At 55.4% G+C, this 21,643-nt stretch overlaps 1 protein-coding gene across 2 annotated transcripts in view; it reads right to left on the reverse strand.

The window, feature by feature from the left end:
- Nucleotides 1–591: 591 nt before the first annotated feature.
- TBC1D9B (TBC1 domain family member 9B) overlaps nucleotides 592–21,643 on the reverse strand; it is a 59,515-nt gene continuing 38,463 nt past the window's right edge. Inside the window, exons 8-22 of one of the 2 annotated variants that reach the window (XM_084885208.1) lie at nucleotides 14,007–14,168; nucleotides 13,575–13,725; nucleotides 13,043–13,257; nucleotides 11,627–11,744; nucleotides 10,521–10,806; nucleotides 9,116–9,245; nucleotides 8,898–8,996; nucleotides 7,938–8,006; nucleotides 6,952–7,192; nucleotides 6,645–6,710; nucleotides 5,623–5,694; nucleotides 5,382–5,432; nucleotides 3,626–3,688; nucleotides 2,993–3,099; nucleotides 592–1,951 (exon numbers count right to left, since the gene is read on the reverse strand). In XM_084885208.1, coding sequence (XP_084741334.1) covers nucleotides 1,265–1,951; nucleotides 2,993–3,099; nucleotides 3,626–3,688; nucleotides 5,382–5,432; nucleotides 5,623–5,694; nucleotides 6,645–6,710; nucleotides 6,952–7,192; nucleotides 7,938–8,006; nucleotides 8,898–8,996; nucleotides 9,116–9,245; nucleotides 10,521–10,806; nucleotides 11,627–11,744; nucleotides 13,043–13,257; nucleotides 13,575–13,725; nucleotides 14,007–14,168 — 2,517 coding nt within the window. In that variant the 3' untranslated portion in view covers nucleotides 592–1,264. The remainder of the gene's footprint in view (nucleotides 1,952–2,992; nucleotides 3,100–3,625; nucleotides 3,689–5,381; nucleotides 5,433–5,622; nucleotides 5,695–6,644; nucleotides 6,711–6,951; nucleotides 7,193–7,937; nucleotides 8,007–8,897; nucleotides 8,997–9,115; nucleotides 9,246–10,520; nucleotides 10,807–11,626; nucleotides 11,745–13,042; nucleotides 13,258–13,574; nucleotides 13,726–14,006; nucleotides 14,169–21,643) is intronic. The other variant, XM_084885207.1, reaches the window with a different exon arrangement.

Below are 21,643 nucleotides of genomic sequence, written 5' to 3' on the forward strand. Positions count from 1 at the left end.
ACCTGGGGAGTGCCCTCGCCAGAGATGTCCAGGCGTCCAGGGACTTCATCTTCTAACTTCTTGAGCTGAAGATACTTGGGTGGCTCTGTGGCCGGGGACCCCTGCATGCTGCACTGTGGGCGGTGCCACCTCCTGGTGTGGGCTCAGGATCTGTGCCCCGTGCGGACCCGTGCTGCAAGACCTTCAATATTAGATTTTTCTAAAAGCGGTATCTTCTAAAAGAGCTACTGTGTGTGTGTGTGTGTGTGTGTGTGTGTGTGTGTGTAACATTGGACACCGATGATCAGCTCCTGATGCAAAGCAAGAGGGTGCTTGTGGCTCAGCCTGTTCCCTGTAGCCCCCAGCCTGCTTCCGGCACCCAGGCCCAGACTGCTCACACGTGTGGAGCAGAGCTCGGGGCTCCGTCACAGGTCACCAGCGGCCCTGCTCAGCTCAGCCTTCATCACACCTTCTGTGTCCCCATCTCCCGGGGAGCCTGGAACCCACCCTGCAGGGACTGTCTGGAACGTCTGGGAGGCAGCCCGAGGTGGAGAAGCCAGGAGCCCCAAGCAGTGACCAAGGGCCACCTCCAGGCTCCTGTTCACAGCATAGTTGTTTTTAAAAATATGTTTTTATTGATTTTAGAGAGAGGGAGAGAAACATCCATCGGCTGCCTCTTGCATGACCTTCCTGGGGATCAGGTCCACAACCTGGCAGGTTCTCTGACAGGAAATTGAACCTGGGACCTTCTGGTGCATGGGGCAATGCTTAGCCACCGAGCCTACTGGCCAGGGCCACTACGTGGTTTTAGTTCTCCCAGGTTCTCATTAAGGCATTAAACACTGTGATTGTTAGCTAACGGAAAGAACACAAGGAAATACGTCAGGACCCGAGGAATGTGTTTACGGTTAACGGTGAGGATGAAGAGCTGAAGGAACAGTTAGGATACGCCTGCATGGCACCCAGGGTCCCTCAGGGGCTCCTGGAGAGCTACCACTGGTGCCAACAGGCAGATCCGTGCAGGAGAGCCTGTGGGGGGAGGCTCGGTGTGGCCTGGCTGTGGCACAGGGGGAGGCACTGGCAGGCAGAGGCAGACAGGAGGCTCTGGCACGCTGCAGGCCCACTGGGCCCAGGGTTGGAAGAGGGCAGGGAGCCTCTGCCTGGCCCCCACTGCGGCTGTCCAGCCTTCTTTCCCTCTACAGTTCACTGCTTCCGGGGAGAAGGGGAGGGTGTGCTTAGGGAGAAACCAGACCGGAGGGAAGGAGTCAGCCCCCACTCGCAGTGTTCAGCTGGAAACCCCAGAATGCTCATGGTCACTGGAGGAGCTGAACTGCCTCTCCACTTTCCTTTGGTCCCTGATCTTGAGTCCAATGTCCATCTTCTTCTCAAAGAAGTTCACCAGCACAGACTCCGTCAGGATGGAGGCCAGGATCTGCTCGAAGGAGATGCTCCAGTCGGCGTCCACAGAGCCCCCGCTGCGGCTGGGGGCCACGGGGCTGCGGGCCTCCCCGCCCACCAGCACCGTGTCGTCGGCCAGGTCCTCGCACTGCAGGGAGCCTGTGCTGACCACCGAGTAGGAGGACATGGACATGTCGTCTTTGGTTTCGTCATCGGACAGACGCTGGGAGGGGGAGCCCAGGCCCTCGCCACCACCCCCTTCGCCCACCACCTGGCTCTCCTGTGGTGCTTTCCCAAGTTGGGTGTCTCCACCAGCTTTGGCCTGGGGGTCGCCCACAGCTGGTGGCTGGAGCTCCCGGGCAGGGTCCTGCGGGGGGTCGGGGGCTGGGGGCTGGTCCTCCCCGGGGGCACCGTCCCGGGGCTTCCTGCCGGGCTGTGCCGAGAACCTCTTCCCCACCTCCCCAATGCGCAGCAGCAGGCTGGCCACGGTGGCGATGGCGTGGTACAAGTCCTGCTCCATGGAGTCTTCACTAAACATGTTGTACAGCGTCTTGCACAGCTCAATGAACTGTTCCTTTTAGAGGAAAAGCAGAACAAGGGTAGGGAGGTGGTGGGAGACAGGTCACCTACCACCTACCTGTGGGCCAGGCCAGCCTCAACAATGAGGTCGGAGAGGGAGGGTGGCTTAGAGGGCTGTCCCCAGCTGCCTTCTAGCACAGAGAGCCGCCTGGAGCCTCTCGGTCGTGTCCTCTGTTAGCAGGGATGGACCTTTTCCTATCGCGATTCTCTGGACCCAGTGACTACACGGATTTCCTCTCTGTGTTTTGGAGCCACCTCAGCTTTTTATGTCTTTAATCAGAGTGACTTCCGCTCCTGACAGAGCCCTTTAGAGGGCGGTGACAAGGCCAGTGCGGCCTGGTCAGTGAGGGGAAGGGGTTGGGTCCCGGTCCTGAGATCACACATGATGCTTCCTGCCTGCGGATGTGAGTGCCTCACTGCAGGGAGCTCCTTTGGGCAGAGCAGGGCCCCGCTCAGGCTGGTGTGGCTCAGTGGTTGAGTGTCATGGTTCAATTCCCGGTCAGGGCACATGCCGGGATTGCAGGCTCGATCCCCGTGTGGGGCATGCGGGAGGTAGCCAATTGATGCTTATCTTTCATTAATGTTTCTCTGTCTCCCTCTCCTTTCCTCTCAGAAATAAACACAAACAATTAAAAAAAAACCTGCTTTTGGTTGCATGTCTGTGGTCCTGGCCTTGAGAACTTCACCAAGACTTCAGGCCCCGGACCTAGAGACCAGCAAACCCCTGGGGCCTGTGCACAGAGCGTGGGCTGGCAGTGGGAGCGCCGTGCCTCTCCTGGGAGGCGGTGGTCGGTCTCTGCTCCTCAGAGGCCCACCTTCCCCAGAGCCTTCTGGTTCATGGCTCCCGAGTGACCTGAACAAGCTGTCCCATGACACGGCCCCACGCCCACCACCTGCCCCCTGTCCTTCTGGAATCCTCCCTGCCACCTGACCAGCAGGACCCAGAGGCAGAGAGAAACCCCTGGGGGGGGGGGCGGTGGGAGGCCCGGCTCAGCCACTCACGCAGCGTCTGCTGCAGGCTCAGGGCTGGGGCTACCTGGTTCATCTTGGGAAGGTCCTTAATGGTCTCCTTCTGAGCCTCCTTCTCCTTGGCCCACATCTGAAGGTAGTGCCGGTAGTCAGGGGGGCTGGTCCCCTTCTCCTCTGTGAGTTGAAGAAAAAATTAAACTCCATCTATCAAATGGTCAGGGCTGGGGCTGGTAGCAGGGAATGAGCGGGTTAGGGTGTGGTCTGGCACAGAGTTACCTGGGCCCTTTTACAGACATTCCAGCACTGGGGAAGGGAAAGAACCCTCCAGAACACTCAGGGGCCTCCCCTGGGTTATGCTAAAGTAGGTTTGAGCTAAATTGTTTAAGATGAACCAACCTGGATGGTGATGGGACCACGGGAGGCTGGAATGTGGACAGCATGAGGAGTTTCTGGCAGAAAGCAGCCCCCGGGAGGAGGAGGTGGCGATAGCAGGGGGTGTGGGGGGTGGGGATGTGTTCATAGCTACAAGAAGACTCAGACCTGGGGCTGACGTGTGCAGGGCCTCCCTCACATCCCCCCTTTCCACAGGGAGAGCCCTGGCATCAGGCAGGGCTTGCCATGTTCCTGTGGGGCCTTCCGGAGTGACAGGGCACGGCCCCTGGCCCCGGGCCCACAGCCGCAGGGAGACGCCTGTACATACCTCCTCTCCTTCCCTGGGCGTCCTCGGTCCCAGCTCCCTCTCCCTCCTCCTGCCGCGGGGCTTCTGGGCGACCGAGAAAAGAACACAGAGCATTCTTCTTTACGCTCCACGCTGAGGTCCGAGGTCTCCTGCAGAAGCAAGCGTGGCGCCGGGGGCGGGCGCTGCTCGGCTCTCTGCACTGGCCCCCGGCTGGCAGCACGGCACTGCTCCTCTCCACCTGGCTGCATGCAACCCCGGAGCCACCCAGCCCGCACTGCCCGTCTCTCAAAGGAATATAAATCGCACCATTCAGTGTTCAAGTGAACGATGGTGCACATTAGGGAGACAAACTCCAAGAACTAATTTCTGTAGTCTCTGCTGAAAAGCTCAAACCGAAGGGGCCTTAATTAGCAATCCACCGCCACACCAGCCGAGGATGAAGTTTTAAATATGGCTCAGCTCTGTATTTCTTCTTTTTTTAATCCTCTCCTGGAGAAATGTTTTCCATTGATTTTTAGAGAGGGTGGGAGTAAGGGAGGAAGTGGTGACAGAGACATCGATCTGAGGCACATTGACTGGCTGCCTCCTGCACCCTCTCTGACTGGGCCTGGGGTTAAACTGCTGTGGGTCAGTGGTTGAGTATTGACCTACAAACCAGGAGGTCACAGTTTGGTTCCCAGTCAGGGCACATGCCCAGGTTTGGGCTCGATTCCCTTGTAGGGCTATCCCCATTGTGGGGCGTGCAAGAAGCAGATCAATTCCCTCATCATTGACATTCCATCTCTCCCTTCCCTCTCCCTTCCTCTCTGAAAATAAATAAAAATATATTAAAAAAAAACAAAACCCGCCGAAACAGGTTTGGCTCAGTGGATAGAGTATCAGCCTGCAGACTGAAAGGTCTCAGTTTGGTTCTGGTTGGGGGAATGTACCTTGGTTGTGGGCATATCCCCAGTGGGGGGTGTGCAGGAGGCAACTGATTGATGTTTCTCTCTCATTGATGTTTCTAGCTCTCTCTCTCTCCCCCTTCCTCTTTGTAAAAAAATCAAAATATACTTTAAAAAAGCGAACAGAAAAACAAAACAAAACCCTATAACCCAGATATGTATCCATGTCCTTATCTAGGAATAGAAACCACGACCCTTCGGTGAGAGGGATGATGTTCTAACCACTGAACACACAGATCAGGGCTGCCCTGAGGTGTGATTTCTGTTGGAGGCATTGTCCTTGGTGTGTACTGTTCCCCTCCTCCGCCTGAGGAGTTACAGGGCAGAGTTCTGGTCTTTTGGATAAGTGTATTATACACCTCCAGCTCGGTGCCAAAGCCCGGGCCCAGAATGCCCCACCATCTGGAGGCCCCAATGGCTTAAGCGCAGCACAGGGATTTAACAATCATATCCACCCCCACCGGGAAGGGTGTGGGACATGAGAAACATTTTCAAGGAAGCACCCACCACCCTCCTCCACTGCCATGCGTCCTGCTTGAGCTTTGCCCGGTTGCAATGGCAGCATTCGTGCTTTTTCCTGTGAGTGAGACAACGGGACACGTTCTGCACATGGCGGTGGAGCTGACGCTCCGGTGCCTGCACAAGGCCCGCCGTGCTGGGTGTGCTCACTGACCGCCATGACGGCACTGGGCTGCGGGTCCTGCTCAGACTTAGCCACACAGGAGCATCTCTGGGGCCAAAAGCTTGCAGGCCTCCTGGGAACTGTGAGGAAGACAGGGCCAAGGCCTGGAGGCAGCCCAGGGCAGAGGGCACTGCTGCCCCCAGGGACTGACCTTGAGCCTCCCAGGGCAGGTAAAGATCCAGAGCTGAGGCCAGAGGAGATGCTGGAAGGAGAGGGGGAGTGAAGGGCACAGGGAGGGAGGGGGAGGCGAGTCCAGGAAGGCAGAGACAAGAGAAGTGCGTGAGAACACCTTAGGGTCTGCCCAGAGAGGCAGGCCCCTGGCTCACGAGCGCCCCAACAGGGCAGGTCCCCTCCCCGCAGGGCTGCAGGCCTCCTGTCCCAGCTGCGCTCACCTTCCGAGGAGCTGTCCTCGGTGAAATAGTGGGCTGCTTCCAGGGCGGACTCGGCCTCCTCTGGGTTCAGGGCTGCGCTCAGAGCGAAAGGAGGGCGAGGGCAGGAGAAACAACGTGACTCCGTCCTGAGTCCTGACAGGTGTGCCCTCCACTCCCCGCCCGCCACAGAGCACGTGGTCCTCATGAAGCCGGGTTGTGGTTCTGTTACTTTCTGGACTTCCACGTTGTGTTTGAAATGTAATAGTTGTCACAGGTACAAGTTCAGCCAGTGCAGCTGGAGGCCAGGGAGCAGCCAGCCTCCCTCCCCTGTGCTGGGCCCAGAGGGCTTCGGGGATGTTTGTGCTCCTGCCAGCGTGTGTGCAGGGACCACAGCGCACAGGGACGCGCTCTCCTCCCATCATGCACCGGGACACGCGTCCACGTGGGCACATTCTCTGTGAGTGGCCCTGGGGACCCACTCGGTTCAGTGGGGCGGATTCTCCCTGTTGTGCGAGGGAGCGCAGCGCGGGTGGCACAGTGTGTGGCACCGGAGCGGTGGCAGGGCCTGGTGGCCATACAACTTCCCTGGAGCCACTGTGGCCCGTGGCCTCACAGGGAACAACCAGCCACAGCACAGGCGAGGGCAGCGAACAGCAGGGCTGCCCGCTCTGGCTGCACAGACCATCATTAAAACCACCCTCTGGGCCGACGAAGTGACAGCCTCTGGCAGTGAGTGTGGCACCAGCTCTTCACAATCCCTCCAGGCAGCGCTGATGGCATGGCCGGCAGCAGGAGGGCGGCTCCACCCAGAGCAGGGTCTGGGGCCAGTGAGAACCTGCCGCTCAGGCCCCTCGGGGACCCGCCCTGGAGAACTCTCCTTGCAGCCACTCTTGCTACCGCTCAGACCAACTGGCTGTGCCTCAGCACCAGCTCATGGGGAGGGGCCCCCACTGCTCTTGCCCCCCCAGAGGCCGGGGCCTTGGATGCTGCAGGGCCAGCTCGAGACAGTGAGGGGCCTTCCCTGGGGATGGGAGGGGGCTCACCTGGGGGCAAGTGCAGCTTGTAGAGCACCTTGAGCTTGTCTGTCAGGTCCCCGTGGTACATCCCGCCTGCGGGGAGAGGCTCTGTAAGAGGGCTCCTCCCTCTACGCCCGCCCTTCTCCGGGGCCCTCCTCGCGCTGACGCCCTCCGCCCTCCGGGAGGGTCCTGGGAGGGACCGGGCCTCCTGCTGCCCCGAGCCCCGCCCTTCTCCGGGCCCACAGACCCGCCGGGCGGCACCGGCTGAGGGAGGGAGGGAGGAGGCCCACTGGGCCCCGGGTCTCCAGTGGAAAATGGCCCTGGAGCCACTCACTCATCCCCGTCACGAATTCCTTGAAGTTGATCAGCGAGTCCTTGTTTCGGTCCAGGAGCCGGAACATGCGCCCCGCCAGCACGGGCATGTGGGCGCCACAGGCCCAGGGCGTCAGGCTGGCAAAGAGTTCCTGGAACTGGCCAGCGTCGATGCGGTACTGCTCCAGGTAGGGCAGGCTGGGGTCCCGACGCACAGCCGTGGGCCTGCTGCTGCCCCAGTACTGGCTCGCCAGGTGCTTGGCCTGCGGGCACAGCAGGTGAGATGGTGGTCCACGTGCCCACCCCCTCCTCCAGCCAGGGCTGCAGAGGCCCGGGTGGTGAGCGCCGAGCCGCAGGCCTCCCCGCACCTCCAGCCCTGTTCACAGGTGTGGGTGCGGGGCAGGTCACGCTGGGCCATGGTGGGCGAGGGGCAGGGCCCTAAGGCCACAGCACAGCGGCCACCTCAGGGGCTGAGCCAGAGGCAGCCGAGGGCCGAAGGGAAATGACCAGAACCGACCAGTGTGGCCTTCACCCTTTCCCTTCGTCTGTTAACAGCACCCGGAGTTTCCCTGGAAAGCCCCTGCCCCAGCCTCAAGCAATGGGGCAGGCAGATGGCTCTTCTGACCCAGCGACACTCCTACAGCCACAGCACCCTGAGCCTTCGCCAGAACCACTTGGAAAGAAACATTTCTCCAGTGCGGTGACCGAGCACGGGGCGGTGCTGCTGACAGCCCTGCCACTGCTCACACCGGGAGAGCGGCCCAGAGGCGTCGGGCTGGGGGAGCCTGACAGCAGGGGGCGCCTGCACCCTGCCATTCCCAGGCTTCGTCACACAAGCCAAGCATCCCCTCTTTGGTGTACGCCGGCGAGTGGGTCTCTGACGCTTAAGATCATGTCCTGCCTAAACTCCAAGGACTTCACTCCATCACATGCCGCCTGTGGCAGCTGCATCTGAGGATGCATCCGGGGGACAGGACGGGGCTGGGGCTGCCCTTGCTCTGGCTTCACCTTAAACACCACGTACAGGTCCTCCAGCTCTTCAACTGAGAAACCAATGTCCCCAGGGATAGCCCGGACCTAGGAGGAGAGAGAAACGAGTGAGTGACAGCTTCTCAAGTGCCTGCCATGGAGAAGGCAAGATGCTCTCTGAGACCCCGGTGGGTGGGGAGGAAACAGAACCCTGTGGGGTGCTGCCCGCTGGAGGCAGTCCATTCAGGAGGAGGGTGTGGTCCGCCTGCTTCCCTCCCAGGGGTCCTCAAACTTTTTAAAGTGGGGGCCAGATCATGGTCCCTCAGAGAGCTGGAGGGCCAGACTATATGAACTACTAATTCCTACTGTAACACCTCGGCTGCGCTCACTGCCCAAAAAACCTGGCGGGCCGGATCAGACTCCTCTGCGGGCCGCATGTGGCCCGCGGGCCGTAGTTTGAAGACCCCTGCTCCACACCATCTGCCATGCGGTTCACACTCCCTCCTGGGGGTACCTGGGAGCTTTCTGTCCTCAATGCCCGGTCAAGGACACAGGGCGAGGGGCAGGTATCGCGTGGCAGCTGTCTGGGTCCCTGGGAAGACTCTGACACTGGCTCTCTGGAAATTGTTCTAGAACTTCTCAGTAAATTCTCCCTCTAGAGATGAGGGGAACAAAGGCTTACAGCAGACCTCCGGTGGACTGGGTGGGTGGAGGGTGGCTGAGTGTCACTACCCAGAGGCAGGGGCACTGCGAGGCGAGGGCTCAGCACGGAGTAAGATCGAGTTTGGCCTGTGGACACTGGGTGTCAGACAAGTTTCCCAGTGACCAACCCACGAGCAGGAAGCAGTGACTGGCACGTGCGCCCTGTGCCAGTCCCACGCGAGGCAGCGCTGGGGAACTGCGCCTGCCCGCCCTGAGGGGAGGACTGAAGGCAGCACAGCAGGAGCACCCACATGGGTACCACCCCACCTCTGCCCCCCGCAGCCTGGGCCATCATACCACACTCCTCTTGGCCGTGTCCTCCAAGGACTGGATCACTTTCAGCCTCTGTTTAAACCTCATCTGTTCGATGTCGTCGGCCCGCAGGCTGCCGAACTTCTATGGGCCAAGGGTGACTCAGTGAGTGAGGACACGGAGCAGAGGGCCACCGCTGCGGGGCCACCCGCACCACAGGGGCCAAATGAATGGCCGGGCCAACCATGCCGGCCAGTGCTGACCTCATAGGACACTTTGAGGAGGTCAAAGATGTCCACCTCTTCAGGAGGGTCATCTCCACTGGTCAGCAGGGCGTGCAGGTGTGGGATGGGCGGAGAAACACTCTGCTTATTGACCACATTATCCAGGTATCTGGAGGGATTGAAGGACAGAAGTCTAGACCGCTAACAGGCGACAGTGTGTGGAGGGACTTAATTTGAAGCCTCCCAATTAATGAAGGAGCTGCCGAGGGCTGGCACCCTGCGGGCGGCGGGAGAAAGCCCTGGCACATCACCCCTGGAGGCAGTGGAGAGGAGGCCTCGCTCCCTCAAGGCCCGAGGAAGCCAGACCCTCACATCCCAGGAGGCGCTTTGCCATTGGAAGGATGTGCTCCCTCCCTCTGTCCAGCCCTCGGGGACACGGGGACTTGCTGGCCAGGAAGAATCAGGGACCAAAGAACGCCCGGGAGAAAGGCAAAGGGGCCCCGCTGTGGGGGTCTTCGGGACCTGCTTCCCCAAGGGCTGCCTTAGGCCGGGGCGTGGCTTTGGCCGGCAGGACCTCACGCCCTTGCTGGGCTGGGCTGACACTCGGGTGGAGAGAGTGCTCATCTGAGCCCACAGGTTCCTGTCCCTGAGGCCCAATATTTTTGGTGTGAGATGGGCATGAGAACCCGTCTGACTCTGGCCACTGGCTGCACCTCCCACGGCACCTGGGTTGACTGGCAGTGTCCCAGGCTGTTCTGGGCAGTGGCATTCCAGATGGGCCAAATATGGGCACACGATCAGCAGGACTGTACAGAGCTCAGGCTGTGAGCCGGAATGAGGCCAGGAGGGGCCTGCATGTAAGGGGTCTGAAGGCCAGGCTGGGGGACTCAGCTTCTTTGTACAGAGATCCACCAGGGGTACAGGGAGCCCCTAGGTCCAGGGGAGAGACGGTGAGATTCTGATCAGCAAGATCCCTGAGGGATGGCGGAGGGTGAGAGGGGAGCAGGGAGAACCACGATGAGGCAGGCACGGGGCCCAAGGCAGGAGTGTCGTGGCCGGAGGGAGGGCTGATCCTCCAGTGTCTGTGAGGACAAGCGTGGGGACTGGAGAGGAGGAGGACGCCAGGACCACTTTCGGCGATCACGGCAGGCCCACGTGAGCCCTCGGGCTGGGGATGGGGGAAGATGCTGCTGGGCTAAGGGAGGCACAAGCAGGAGGCCCTTCTCCGCCCCCCAATAGGCCCTCCCACCCAACGTGCTTGGGCCAACCCGTTTTATCTTCTCCAGGTGACGATCGCTACCCTATGCCACTCATCTCCCACCAGAAAGGAGGCGCCAGCCCCTCTGGAGTGTCCCTGACTCTAGCCCTGGCTGGGAGGCGAGGAGTGCCCAGGGCCGAGGAAGGGCGGGCTCTCCAGCAGAAGGGAGGCCACTCGGTCGGTCACCTGCCCAGGATGGTCATGGCCTCGCCTTCATCGCTGCAGTCCAGCAGCTGGTCCACGTTGGCATCCAGGATGGCCAAGGCCAGCTGCAGGACCACCTTGATGCCCTCGTAGAAGAAGCAGTCGACAATGACCACGGCGCTCTCGAAGGGCATGACGCTGAGGAAGAGGGTGAGGAACCAGGAGAGCGAGATGCTGGCGATTACCCCCAGGTCTTGCATCTTCTCAGAGAGCTGGGGCAGGAAGTCTCTCGCGAGCTCTTCGAAGATCCCTTGGTCCACCAGGGCCCCTAGTGAGAGCACAAAGAAGTGTCTGCTGAGCCCCGCCCACTGGCTCTGGTGGCCCGTGTGGGACCCCAGGGCCTAAGGGGCAGGAAGCCCAAGGGTCCCTGGCCAGCTCCGCCAACACAACAGCAAAGTGGAGAGCCACATGCAGGTGGGCCCGGCTGTCTCCCCAGATTTCCTGTGATTCCCAGGGGTGGCTGCAGGAAGGGACATTACATATTTGGTGGTTTAGAATAATCATTTCTTCCATCATACTGGGGATTTTTTCTGGGGAAGTAGCAGTGATCTTGGTGGCTTGTGTGTGTACCTGCCTTGGAGCTGGTGAACAGACATGATTCTAAAGGACCCCGAGAGCACAGACCCCTGAAACAAATGGTAGGGGAAGAACATTTTGAAAGAACAGACATACATCACAAAACACACTGGCCAGTGCACTTCCACTACTGACAAAGAACCCCGCCGAGTTCGTGAGGGCCGGGCTGGGTAAGAGGTGCCCGGTGCGCTGTACACTCTAGTGTGGGCTGGAAGCTGTCCACAGTAAAAGAGTTTAGGAAGAGTTAGATGCTTCGGAATTTAGGCACCAAGCTGACTTGGAAAAACCACAATCTGCATGGCCTGCTCTTCCTGCAGCCCTCCTGGGGCGTCCGCGGCAGCCTGACTGCAGGGCTCTCCACTTTGCAGCGTCCCGGTTTGTCCAGTGGGACGGGGCTGTCTTCAGCCTGCAGCATGGCCGAGGCCTCCGAGGCCTCCCGGGAAGGACATGCTGGGCAGGGAGCCAGGTCCAGGGAGGCCCCACCCTAGAGCCAGCAGGCGGCAGGCACTCACCCACCACCCTGGTGTTGTAGTAGTCGGGCAGCATTCGCTCGCAGAGGGCCACCAGCAGCCAGAAGGCCTCCTCCTCGCTGCCATAGAGCAGGAGCACTGAGGTGACGATGTTCATGGCCTGTGGGCACAGAGACGGTGAGGGAGGCTCCGGAGCTGGACGCCAAGGAAAACTGTCCATTCCCCAAAGGGTGTGGCACTACAATCAAGTTTGGCAACAACAAACCATCCCACTGGGCTATGTATAATTTGTCAAAAGTAATTTGCAGAAAATCAACTTGACAAAAACAGTCAGCCAAGTCCCTCAAATTGGGCAGCAGGCACTTGGAAAACTGAGAAGGCAGACATGAGCGCGTAGCACTTTTTGAGTGGCATCCGGTGTCGGAGGTGTGTGAGTACAGGTGGACGTGTAAGTGAACTGTGTGCCAGGCTCCATGCCTGCAGGGAGACTGGGACCCGCACAGCTTCAGTGGTGACATATTGGCTTAAAAATTACTTAAAGCTACCGTACTGGCTTCCCATGCCCCGGTGAAATTCATGCAGAACAATGGCCCTACAGAAAGTGATTTTTGGGGAGTTGGCCTGCTTTTCTGAAGTCCAGGAGCAAGCTATGGAAAACAGGAAGCCATCTGACCTGGCCAGAAAAATGCCCAGTAGATTTACAATAAAATTCTGCCAGAAATACAAATCAAAGCTTCAATGAGAAGACACCTCATACCATTAGGATGGCTGTTACCAGAAACACAGAAAATAACAAGGATGAAGATGAGGGGAAACTGGAAGCCTTGAGCATTGCTGGTGGGAATGTAAATGATGTAACTTCTGTGAAAATGCTACGGCAATTCCTAAATTATTTAAATATAGAATTATTGTATGACTGGCACTTCCACTTCTGGGTAAATAAACAACGTAACTGGAAGCAGGGACTGGAACAGACACTGTCACTCAGTTCACAGCAGCATATTCACAACAGCCAAAGAGGAAGGACTCTGAGTCCACGTAACTGAGTCCACAGCTCCTCGGGGAGCAGATTCACAGAGACAGAACAGTGGTTGCCAGGGGTAACCAGGGGAATTGTTGAAAGAGTTCTGGTGATGGATGGTAATGAAGGCGGCACAAAGATATACTTAATGCCACAGAGTATACACTTAAGAATGAATGGTGAAGGCGGTAAGTTTTATTATGTGTTTTTATCACACACACACACAATAATCAAATACCCCAGGACCTGTGCCAGAGGCACACAGAAGGTAACAAAACATAGCATGGGGACGAGATGAGCAATTGTTTTTAATTACACCTCGGAGCGGCCCTGCTGAAGTTATTATGTGAGGCCATCACTCAGCCCAGGGCCATGGGGACCTGCTCCCGTGAGCGGCTGGTGGGCGATGCTCTCTGGGCCCCTGGTCAGCCCCTTACCTGGCAGTAGCCGATGGTGGGGTTTCGGAAAGCATAGGCGGTCAGCACCCGCCGCAGCGCAGCGATCCCGAGCTCGTTCTGGAAGGCAGGGTGCTCGGGCATGGAGCGGTGCAGGTCTCGCTCAATCTCGTCCGTGGCCAGGCTGTACCTCCCCGTGGACTTCTCCACCAGCTCAGAGTAGTAGCCAGGATGAGTCACCATCTCATTCCAGGCCCCTGTGGAGACACCACTGTGCTGTCTCCTCCCCTCCTGGACTTCAGGGCAGTGACAGGCAGTTTGGAGACGACAATGTACCACAGAGAAGTGGAACTTTGTGGGAGTCATGTAGTGGGAGGCAAAGGTTCCCTCATGACCGCTCCTTGTAGGGGGCACCCACCCAAGTTCCAATGGCTGATCCCCCTCCTCCTGAAACTGTCCAAGTGGCCAAGGGTGTGCATGTGGTCAGAGCCTGTCCCAGGAAAGGAGGCCTCAGGGGAGTTCCATTTCCAGCCTGTGAGGTCGGGCAGCCAGCTGGGGCCGGCAGGCAGCTCACCGGAGAAGAGCAGCCAGAGCTCCCCCCGGAGGCCCTCGGGGATGCCCTTCAGCACCAGCTCCCGCGTCCTGGCCGTGCGGTACATGCACACGCCGCGCCCGTACTCAGAGAAGTGGATGCTCCAGGACTCCTCCTTCATCTTCTCCTTGGCCTGGGAAGGCAATGAGGAGCTATGGTGTGACCCAGGTTGCTGGGGCCGGTGGCTCTCCTACCTTCCTCCTCCACTGGCCATGCTGACCGCCTCAGGTTTCCAAGGGCTCGCAGCAAAATGCCGCCAGCTCAGGCTGCACTGAGCATGGCACCACCCTCAGGCAGCAGGCACACGGGCCTCCCTGCAGAGGCCTGCGCCCACAGGACCGACATTGCCCGTGGCGGGCCTTAGCCCCCAACGAGTGGGCCTGGCATGGCCCTGGAGCCCCGCTCTGAGCTTACCCCTTTGGCCCCCAGGTCCTCCACTGGCGCATTCCTCTGGAAGAGTTTGAGCAGGCCCTGGGAAGCAGTTGGCGCCTCCTGCACGAGGGAGCTCTGGCAGGCCCCGGAGGATGCGGTGGGGCTGGCGGGCTGCTCTGATGCCTCCTGAGGAGCTGGGGAAGACTGCAAAGTACAGCACAGGGGACACTGAGCCTGCAGCCTCCCATGCGCACTCAGTCACTGCCCGAAGGGGGCAGCCCGGGGTGGGCAGCACCTGGTCCCACCACCTCACCCACCACCTCCACCAAGCCCACCACGCTGGCTGGCTTCTCGCTGGGAGTGTTCTGGGCCCATCCTGTGAGGCCTTCTCAGTGAGGCCCAGGCCAGGAGAGAAGAAACTCTGAGAAGCCAGCTCGTGTACCCACAGGGCCTGACTGCAGCACTGGCTTCCCAGGGATTCTGTTCTTATCCCAGCCCCAACTGGCCCCAGAGATGGCTGTTGGTGGCCTCTGCCATGACTGTTCCCGGGCCCCTGGCCAGTGATCAGCTCAGGCTGGGCCTTCCAGGAAAGAGCACTAGGGCCCCACGGAGCACGCGCACCGAGCCATGCAGGAAAGTGGCGCCGAGGCCCAGCCCAGCACAGGCCCAAGCCTGACAGCCTTTTCCGAGCGGCGGCCCTCCTGCAGGCGCCCTCCACGACTGTCTGTAAGTAAGTGTCCTTGCTCAGGCTGCCCGCCCACTGCACTCCGGGGCTCTGGAGGTTCCAGGGCTCGCGGGCCTTGGGCCCCTCTGCGTTGGACACTCCAGACCGGCTCTCCTCAGTGGTCTGCTGCAGCTTCAACGAGGCTGCCAGGGCTTAGGGGGCAAAGATCAGGGCACAGGCCTAGAACTGGATGCAAGGAGGGGTCCTCGCCTGTGGACTATCGCTACTTCGGGCTACCTCCTTGCATTAGGGGAGGCCCCTGGAGGGCTGGAGGCCCCGCCCCAGTGCAGGAGCCTGTGAATCTGCTTTCCCACTGCACAGATGGCCAACGGCAAGAGAAATGACCCTCGTGGGTTTTGGGAACCTACAGGGGGCGCACATAGGGCTGGCAGGAGGGGGCATCAGGAACACAGGTCTGCAAGGAAGCCCTGAACTTCAGGGTTCCGGCCCTGCACTGCTAATATAGCAAGTAGGTACATTCCTGAATCCTCCTCTCCCCCCAAGGAGCAGCTCTCCTCAGGGAAGCACTGGCATCTTAGCCCCTTTGGGCACAGTGTGGGTGATGCCCGACACTGCCCTTTGCTCCTTGCTCTCCAGACAATGTTCTGTCTGTGGGCACCTGCCTTCCAGGCGAGCTTGCCACCGTGGGCAATGCCGGTGCAGGGAGCTTGCCCAGAGCCAGTGCCCTCTGGTTCTCCCCTCAACTCTTGCCCTGAGTGCCACCGACAGAAACAATGCTGCTCCTGGGTGGACACTGGTCACTGGCTCTCTGGAATCCACTTCCACTTCTGCCAGCAGCAGTCCCCGTTTTCATCGGGGGCACATTTCTCTCCGCTCTTTGTGGGTTCTGCTGAGACCTGGGGTGATGACCCCGAGCTAATTAATTAGCATTTCCACTCACAGCCTCAGGGGACTTGGGGTACTGTCACTCAGTGGCCACCAGGACGTGCAGTGGTGACTCTACAGGGAACATGAGGATAAGACAAGGAGGATGCAGGGGCTTCTGCCATCCTGGTACCACCAGCCTGGGGACGGCACTGCTGGCAGGAAACCATGCTCCGTGGGCAGAGGCCAGCTTTGATGACAGGTGTCCACGGCATGGCCTTCTCGGCTTCGTGGGCCAGTAGCTCCCTCTGCCAGCTCCAGTCTGGGCCGGGGCTTCTGCCCTTGCGTCCTCCTGTCACCTCTGATCCCACCAGCCTCCGCGCCACACCCCCCTTCTCTGTGTCCCCTGCCCGGGGATTCCCCATGTTAAGCCCATCAGACTCTACTCTTTCACTATGTACACAGCGTATACAGTGTATTGTATGTCCCGGTACCACAGTAGGGCAGTTTTTAATAAAAACATTAAAAAGGAGAAAAAGATAATTCTGCTAATTCATATCCACAGCCCCGTTGCCCTGGCTGGTACTCTGAAATGGTTTTGGGGCCACTAAACACTTTTTCACGACAAACTGCTGTTGTGGGGTCAAACCCTGGGTTCAAAATAAGACCACAGGAGGCTGATGATTTATTTAAAAAAGCAGGCAAGAATTTATTGAAATATCTGGCCAGGGCAGCCGCAAGAGTACCACACTCAGGCGGACCCTACACGACTGCGCCGCTTGAGGGGCAGGTAGTTATTTTTAAAGGTTCTGAGAAGGAAAACCCCCATTCTGCAACAAACTGTTGTTTGGAATTTTCTGCTGTTCTTCCTAGAGGAAGAATGTTGCTTTCTAGTTTGCTTTAGCCCGTTTGAAGAATGATGAAGATAAACTTAGCTGTCTGACCTTGCAGGCCAGAGACCAGACATGCCCACAATCTCAACACCATGCCAGGTGCATTTTTTTTTAATTGGATAGAACAGCATTGTTTTCGAGGCCAGCATCGAGATAACCACTAAGTATACATAGGGCTGGCTCTTTATTTTTATTTTTATTTTTAATTTATTTTTTTTTAAAAGTTTTTAAAAAATATATATTTTTATTGATTTTTTATTTTATTTTATTTTTTTTAAATATATATTTTATTGATTTTGTACAGAGAGGAAGGGAGAGAGATAGAGAGTTAGAAACATCGATGAGAGAGAGTCATCGATCAGCTGCCTCTTACACACCCCCTACTGGGGATCTGCCCGCAACCAAGGCACATGCCATTGACCGGAATCGAACCCAGGACCCTTCAGTCCCCAAGCCGACGCTCTATCCATTGAGCCAAACCAGTCCCGGCTATTTTTATTGATTTTAAAAATATATATATTTTATTGATTTTTTACAGAGAGGAAGGGAGAGAGATAGAAAGCTAGAAACGTCGATGAGAGATAAACATCGACCAGCTGCCTCCCGCACACCCCGCACCAGGGATGTGCCCACAACCAAGGTACATGCCCTTGACCGGAATCGAACCCAGGACCTTTCAGTTTGCAGGCCGACGCTCTACCACTGAGCCAAACCGGTTTCAGCTTTATTGATTTTTTACAGAGAGGAAAGGAGAGAGATAGAGAGCTAGAAACATCGATGAGAGAGAAACATCGACCAGCTGCCTCTTGCACACCCCCTACCGGGGATGTGCCCACAACCAAGGTACATGCCCTTGACCGGAATCGAACCCGGGACCTTTCAGTCCGCAGACCGACGCTCTACCACTGAGCCAAACCGGTTTTGGCAGGGCTGGCTCTTTAATGAAAAAGAAAGTTCTGCCTGTAACCTTGCCCAGAACTTGAACTCATCCTCCCTAAGCCCATCACGCGATGAACATAGCAAGTAAGTGAAGGTCGAAGTCAGAATAGTAGGGTTAAAATTCAAACAGTAGTTTTTACCCAAGTATGATTGCTACCATATTTCACTGCTAGAATCCAGGAGAAAGACCTCGCCCAGACAGTGCCCTGATGCAGAGCTTTACTGGGTGTTTCTGAGAGTCTTGATAGCTAGCGCCCCCTAGCTCCTCCCTCTCCATCAGCTCCTTAGTGGGTTCTCCATGCAGTGCTGTTCCCTTATCTGTAAAGGAGCCTGAGAAATCTGCTCCCAGGCTCATTGGCTGTTTCTCAGAGTCACTTGCTGAGGGTTCTGTTCAGTGAGGCATCGCTTTTTGGGGGGAGGGAGCTATTTTTTAGTTATTTCTGAACTCTGGCCCTTAGGAGTCCCATCCCTGTCAGAGCAGACTCCCTTTCCTCCCCTCCCTCCCAGCCAGCGCTGATGCTGTGTCTATGCAGGACGCTGTGTCCGTGTGGTGCTCGGACCCCACCACTGCAGTCAGGGGTGCCATGCCCTCTCTCCTGGTTTTGTTGAAGAAGCTGTCTGAGGACTTTGCTTTTACTCTTAAAGCTGCTCAGTGTGGTTTTATGAGGACATTTGGTTTTAAAAATCACCAGCACCACCACCTGTGCCAGCTGAAGGCCACTTCAGTCAGGCTTTTTTCCTGTCCTTCCCCTGAGCAGCTCTTATCAAGCCACCAGGACTCTCTCTGCCATCTCCGGCGTCACTTCCAGTCCTCCTTCTCCTTGGCCTTAAACGCCACCCATCCAAAGTGGAATCCTCCCAAAGCTGCTCTTCCTGCATCTCCCCGTCATTTGACGCGGCTCTGCTCCCTCCGCGGCCCGGACAGAGCCGTCAGCTTTGGCCCATCTGTCTCTGTTCCCACATCTGGCCCATCTGCTCTCAGAACTGCCTTCAGCACATGCCCTGCTAGACAGTAACTCCAAACAATCCCAAAGGAAATAAGAAAGCAATTTCATTTACAATAGCACCAAAAAGGATAAAATACTTAGGAATAAACTTAACCCCGGAGGTGCAAGGCATACACTGAAAAGTAAAAGACACTGCTGAAAGAAATGAAAGAAGACACAAAGAAATGGAAAGACATATGGTATTCATAGACTGGAAAACCTTAAGACTCTTAAGATATCAGTACTACCAAAGTGATCTACAGATTCAATGCAATCGCTATAGCCGAAGCTGGTTTGGCTCAGTGGTAGAGCATTGGTCTGTGGACTGAAAGGTCCCAGGTTCGATTCCGGTCAAGGGCATGTACATTGGTTGCGGGCACATCCCCAGTAGGGGGTGTGCAAGAGGCAGCTGGTCGATGTCTCTCTCTCATTGACGTTTCTAGCTCTCTATCTCTCTCCCTTCCTCTCTGTAAAAAAATCAATAAAATATATTTAAAAAAAGAAAAAAATCAACGCAATCGCTATAAAAAAAACACAAAAATGACTTTTTTGCAGAAATAGAAAAATATTTTCTAAAATTCATATGGAAACTCAAGGGATCCCAAACAATCAAAAACATCTTGGAAAAAGAATAAAGTTGGAGACCTCAGACTTCCTGATTTAAAAATCTACTATAAAGCTACAGCAGTTAAAATAGTATGGCACTGGCATCGGAAAGACAAATAGACCAATAGGATAGAATTGAGAGCTAAAAAATGAACCATCACATTTATGGTGAAATGATTTCAACAAGGGTGCCAAGACCATCCAATGTGGAGTGACTAGTTTTTACAACAAATGGTGCTGAAAAACCTGGATATCAAACACAAAATTAGGAGGTTGGAGCCTTACCTCACATCATACACAAAGATTAACTCAAAAGGGACAAACACCTCAATGCAAGAGCTTAAATTATAAAACTTTTAAAATAAAACAGAGGAAAAGCTTCATGACATTGAAATGACATTATTTCTTGGAGGTGACATCAAAAGCACAATAAAAGAAAAATAGATAAATTGAACTATATAAAAATTAAAAACTTATCTACATCAAAGGACATAATCATCAGAATGAGAAGGCAACCCACAGAATGGAAGATCATATTTGAAAATCATATGTTGATAAGAGGCTAATATCTGCAATATATGAAGAAGTTCTAACCCTCAACAACAAAACCAAATAACTCAATTAAAAAAATACCCAATGCTGGCATGGCTCAGTGATTGAGCTTTGGCTTAGAATCTAGAAGTCATGGTTCGATTCCTGGTCAGGGCACATGCCTGGGTTGCAGACTCAATCCTCAGTAGGGGGTATGCAAGAGGCCACTGATCAATGATTCTCTCATCATTGATGTTTCTCTCTCTCTCTTTCCCTTTTTCTCTGAAATCAATAAAAATATCTTAAAAAATAATAGGCAAAGGACCTGTAGAGGGAGCAGCTATAGGGTTAAGCCTTGGACTGACCTGTGGCAGAGCCACAAACAAGTCCCAGCTTGGACAGAGTCCTCTTAGCATAATTAAGGTTGACCTTATGACAATCCCTAGATCCTTCTTAGTTAGCTAATGAGCTGTGGGAGGTCAGCAAGTGCTGCCAAAACAAGTGAAACTCACAAGAACACTGTAACTATGCTGACTACCTCCTTGTTTGTCTCTGACTATAAAATAAAGTGGGGTCTTTCTGTGTCCTCATCCAGGCCTGGGAGATCCGCTGAGCCCCAGCTGTATTCTCTTTGTCTTTTCTAAATCCTTCACGGCCCTCCCTATGTTTATCCTTGGCCATTCTGGCGCGGCACAGACCTGAATAGACATTTTTCTAAAGAGGATATACAATTGGCCAATATGACATAAAAAGATGCTCAACATCGCTAATCATTGGGAAATGTAAATCAAAACCCCTGAGATATCACATCACACACATTAGAATGGTTATTGTAAACAAAACAAAACACCCAGAAAATAACAAGCATTGGCATGGATCAGGAGAAACTGGACCCTTTACACTACTGGTAGGAATGTACATTGGTGCAACTAATGTGGAAGACAGTATGATAATTCTTCAAATAGCAAACACTGAATTACTATTTGACCCAGCAATTCTATAATTCTACAATTCTTCTGGGAACTTCTCCAAAATAACTACATGTAGGGTCTTGAAGAGTAATGAGTAGAAATTTTTACATTCATGTTCATAGGACCATTATTCACAACAGCCAAAAGGCGGAAGCAACTCAAGTGTCCACCAAAAGATAAATAGATACATATCTTTTTAAAAAAATTAAATTTACTGCCTGGCTGGTGTGGCTCAGTGGTTGAATGTCAACCTATAAACCAGGAGGTCACAGTTTGATTCTTGTCATGTCAGATGCTTGGGCTGTGGGTTCAGTCCTCAGTAGAGGTCTGCAGGAGGCAGCTGATCAATGATTCTCTCATCATTGATGTTTCTATCTCCCTCTCCCTCTACCTTACTCTCTGAAATCAATAAAAACGATATATTAAAACAACCACATCAAAATTACAACTAAAGCCCTAACTGGTTTGGCTCAGTGTCAGTGTCGGCCTGCAGACTCAAGGGTCCCAGGTTCGATTCTGGTCAAGGGCATGTACCTTGATTGCGGGCACATACCCAATAGGGAGTGTGCAGGAGACAGCTGATTGATGTTTCTCTCTTATTGATGTTTCTAACTCTCTGTCCCTCTCCCTTCCTCTCTATAAAAAATCAATAAAATATATTTTTAAAAAATTACAACTAAAATACAGCACAACCATCATTCACAACCTTCTGAAAGCTGGCTGCATGGAAGTCCTACAACTAGAGAAACAAGGAAAGCACCCTGAGACTGGTAGGATGGGCAGAGGCAAAGGATGGGTTGGTCTGACACCCACATGTGCCATTTTTTCAATCAGAAGCTGAAGCCGTCCGTGAAGAGCAATGGGACTCAGCCCACATGAGACCCTAGCCCAGGGTTCCAGAGCTGGGAGGAGAAATTCCCACAACTCTGGGCTGTAAAAACCAGTGGGGACTGTGGCTGAGTAACTTGGAGGCTGCTAGAGACCCAGGTGTTCCTTTCAAAGGACCGGTACATGAACTTACTCAGACTCCCAGCACCAGGCAGCTTTGAGGGAACCCAGACACATACAGGGAGGCACGAGATTGTGTGGCATTGGGGCGGGAACGTGGGACAGGCTTTCTCCCAGACAGAAGTCCTCACAGGGGTCATTGTACCAATGCTGGGATGTCCCCTGCCACAGCCATATCTGAGCCTCCATCAGCCTG

This window comes from Pipistrellus hanaki (genome assembly GCF_964339955.1).
Source record: "Pipistrellus hanaki genome assembly, chromosome: 5".
NCBI classification, from domain to species: domain Eukaryota; kingdom Metazoa; phylum Chordata; class Mammalia; order Chiroptera; family Vespertilionidae; genus Pipistrellus; species Pipistrellus hanaki.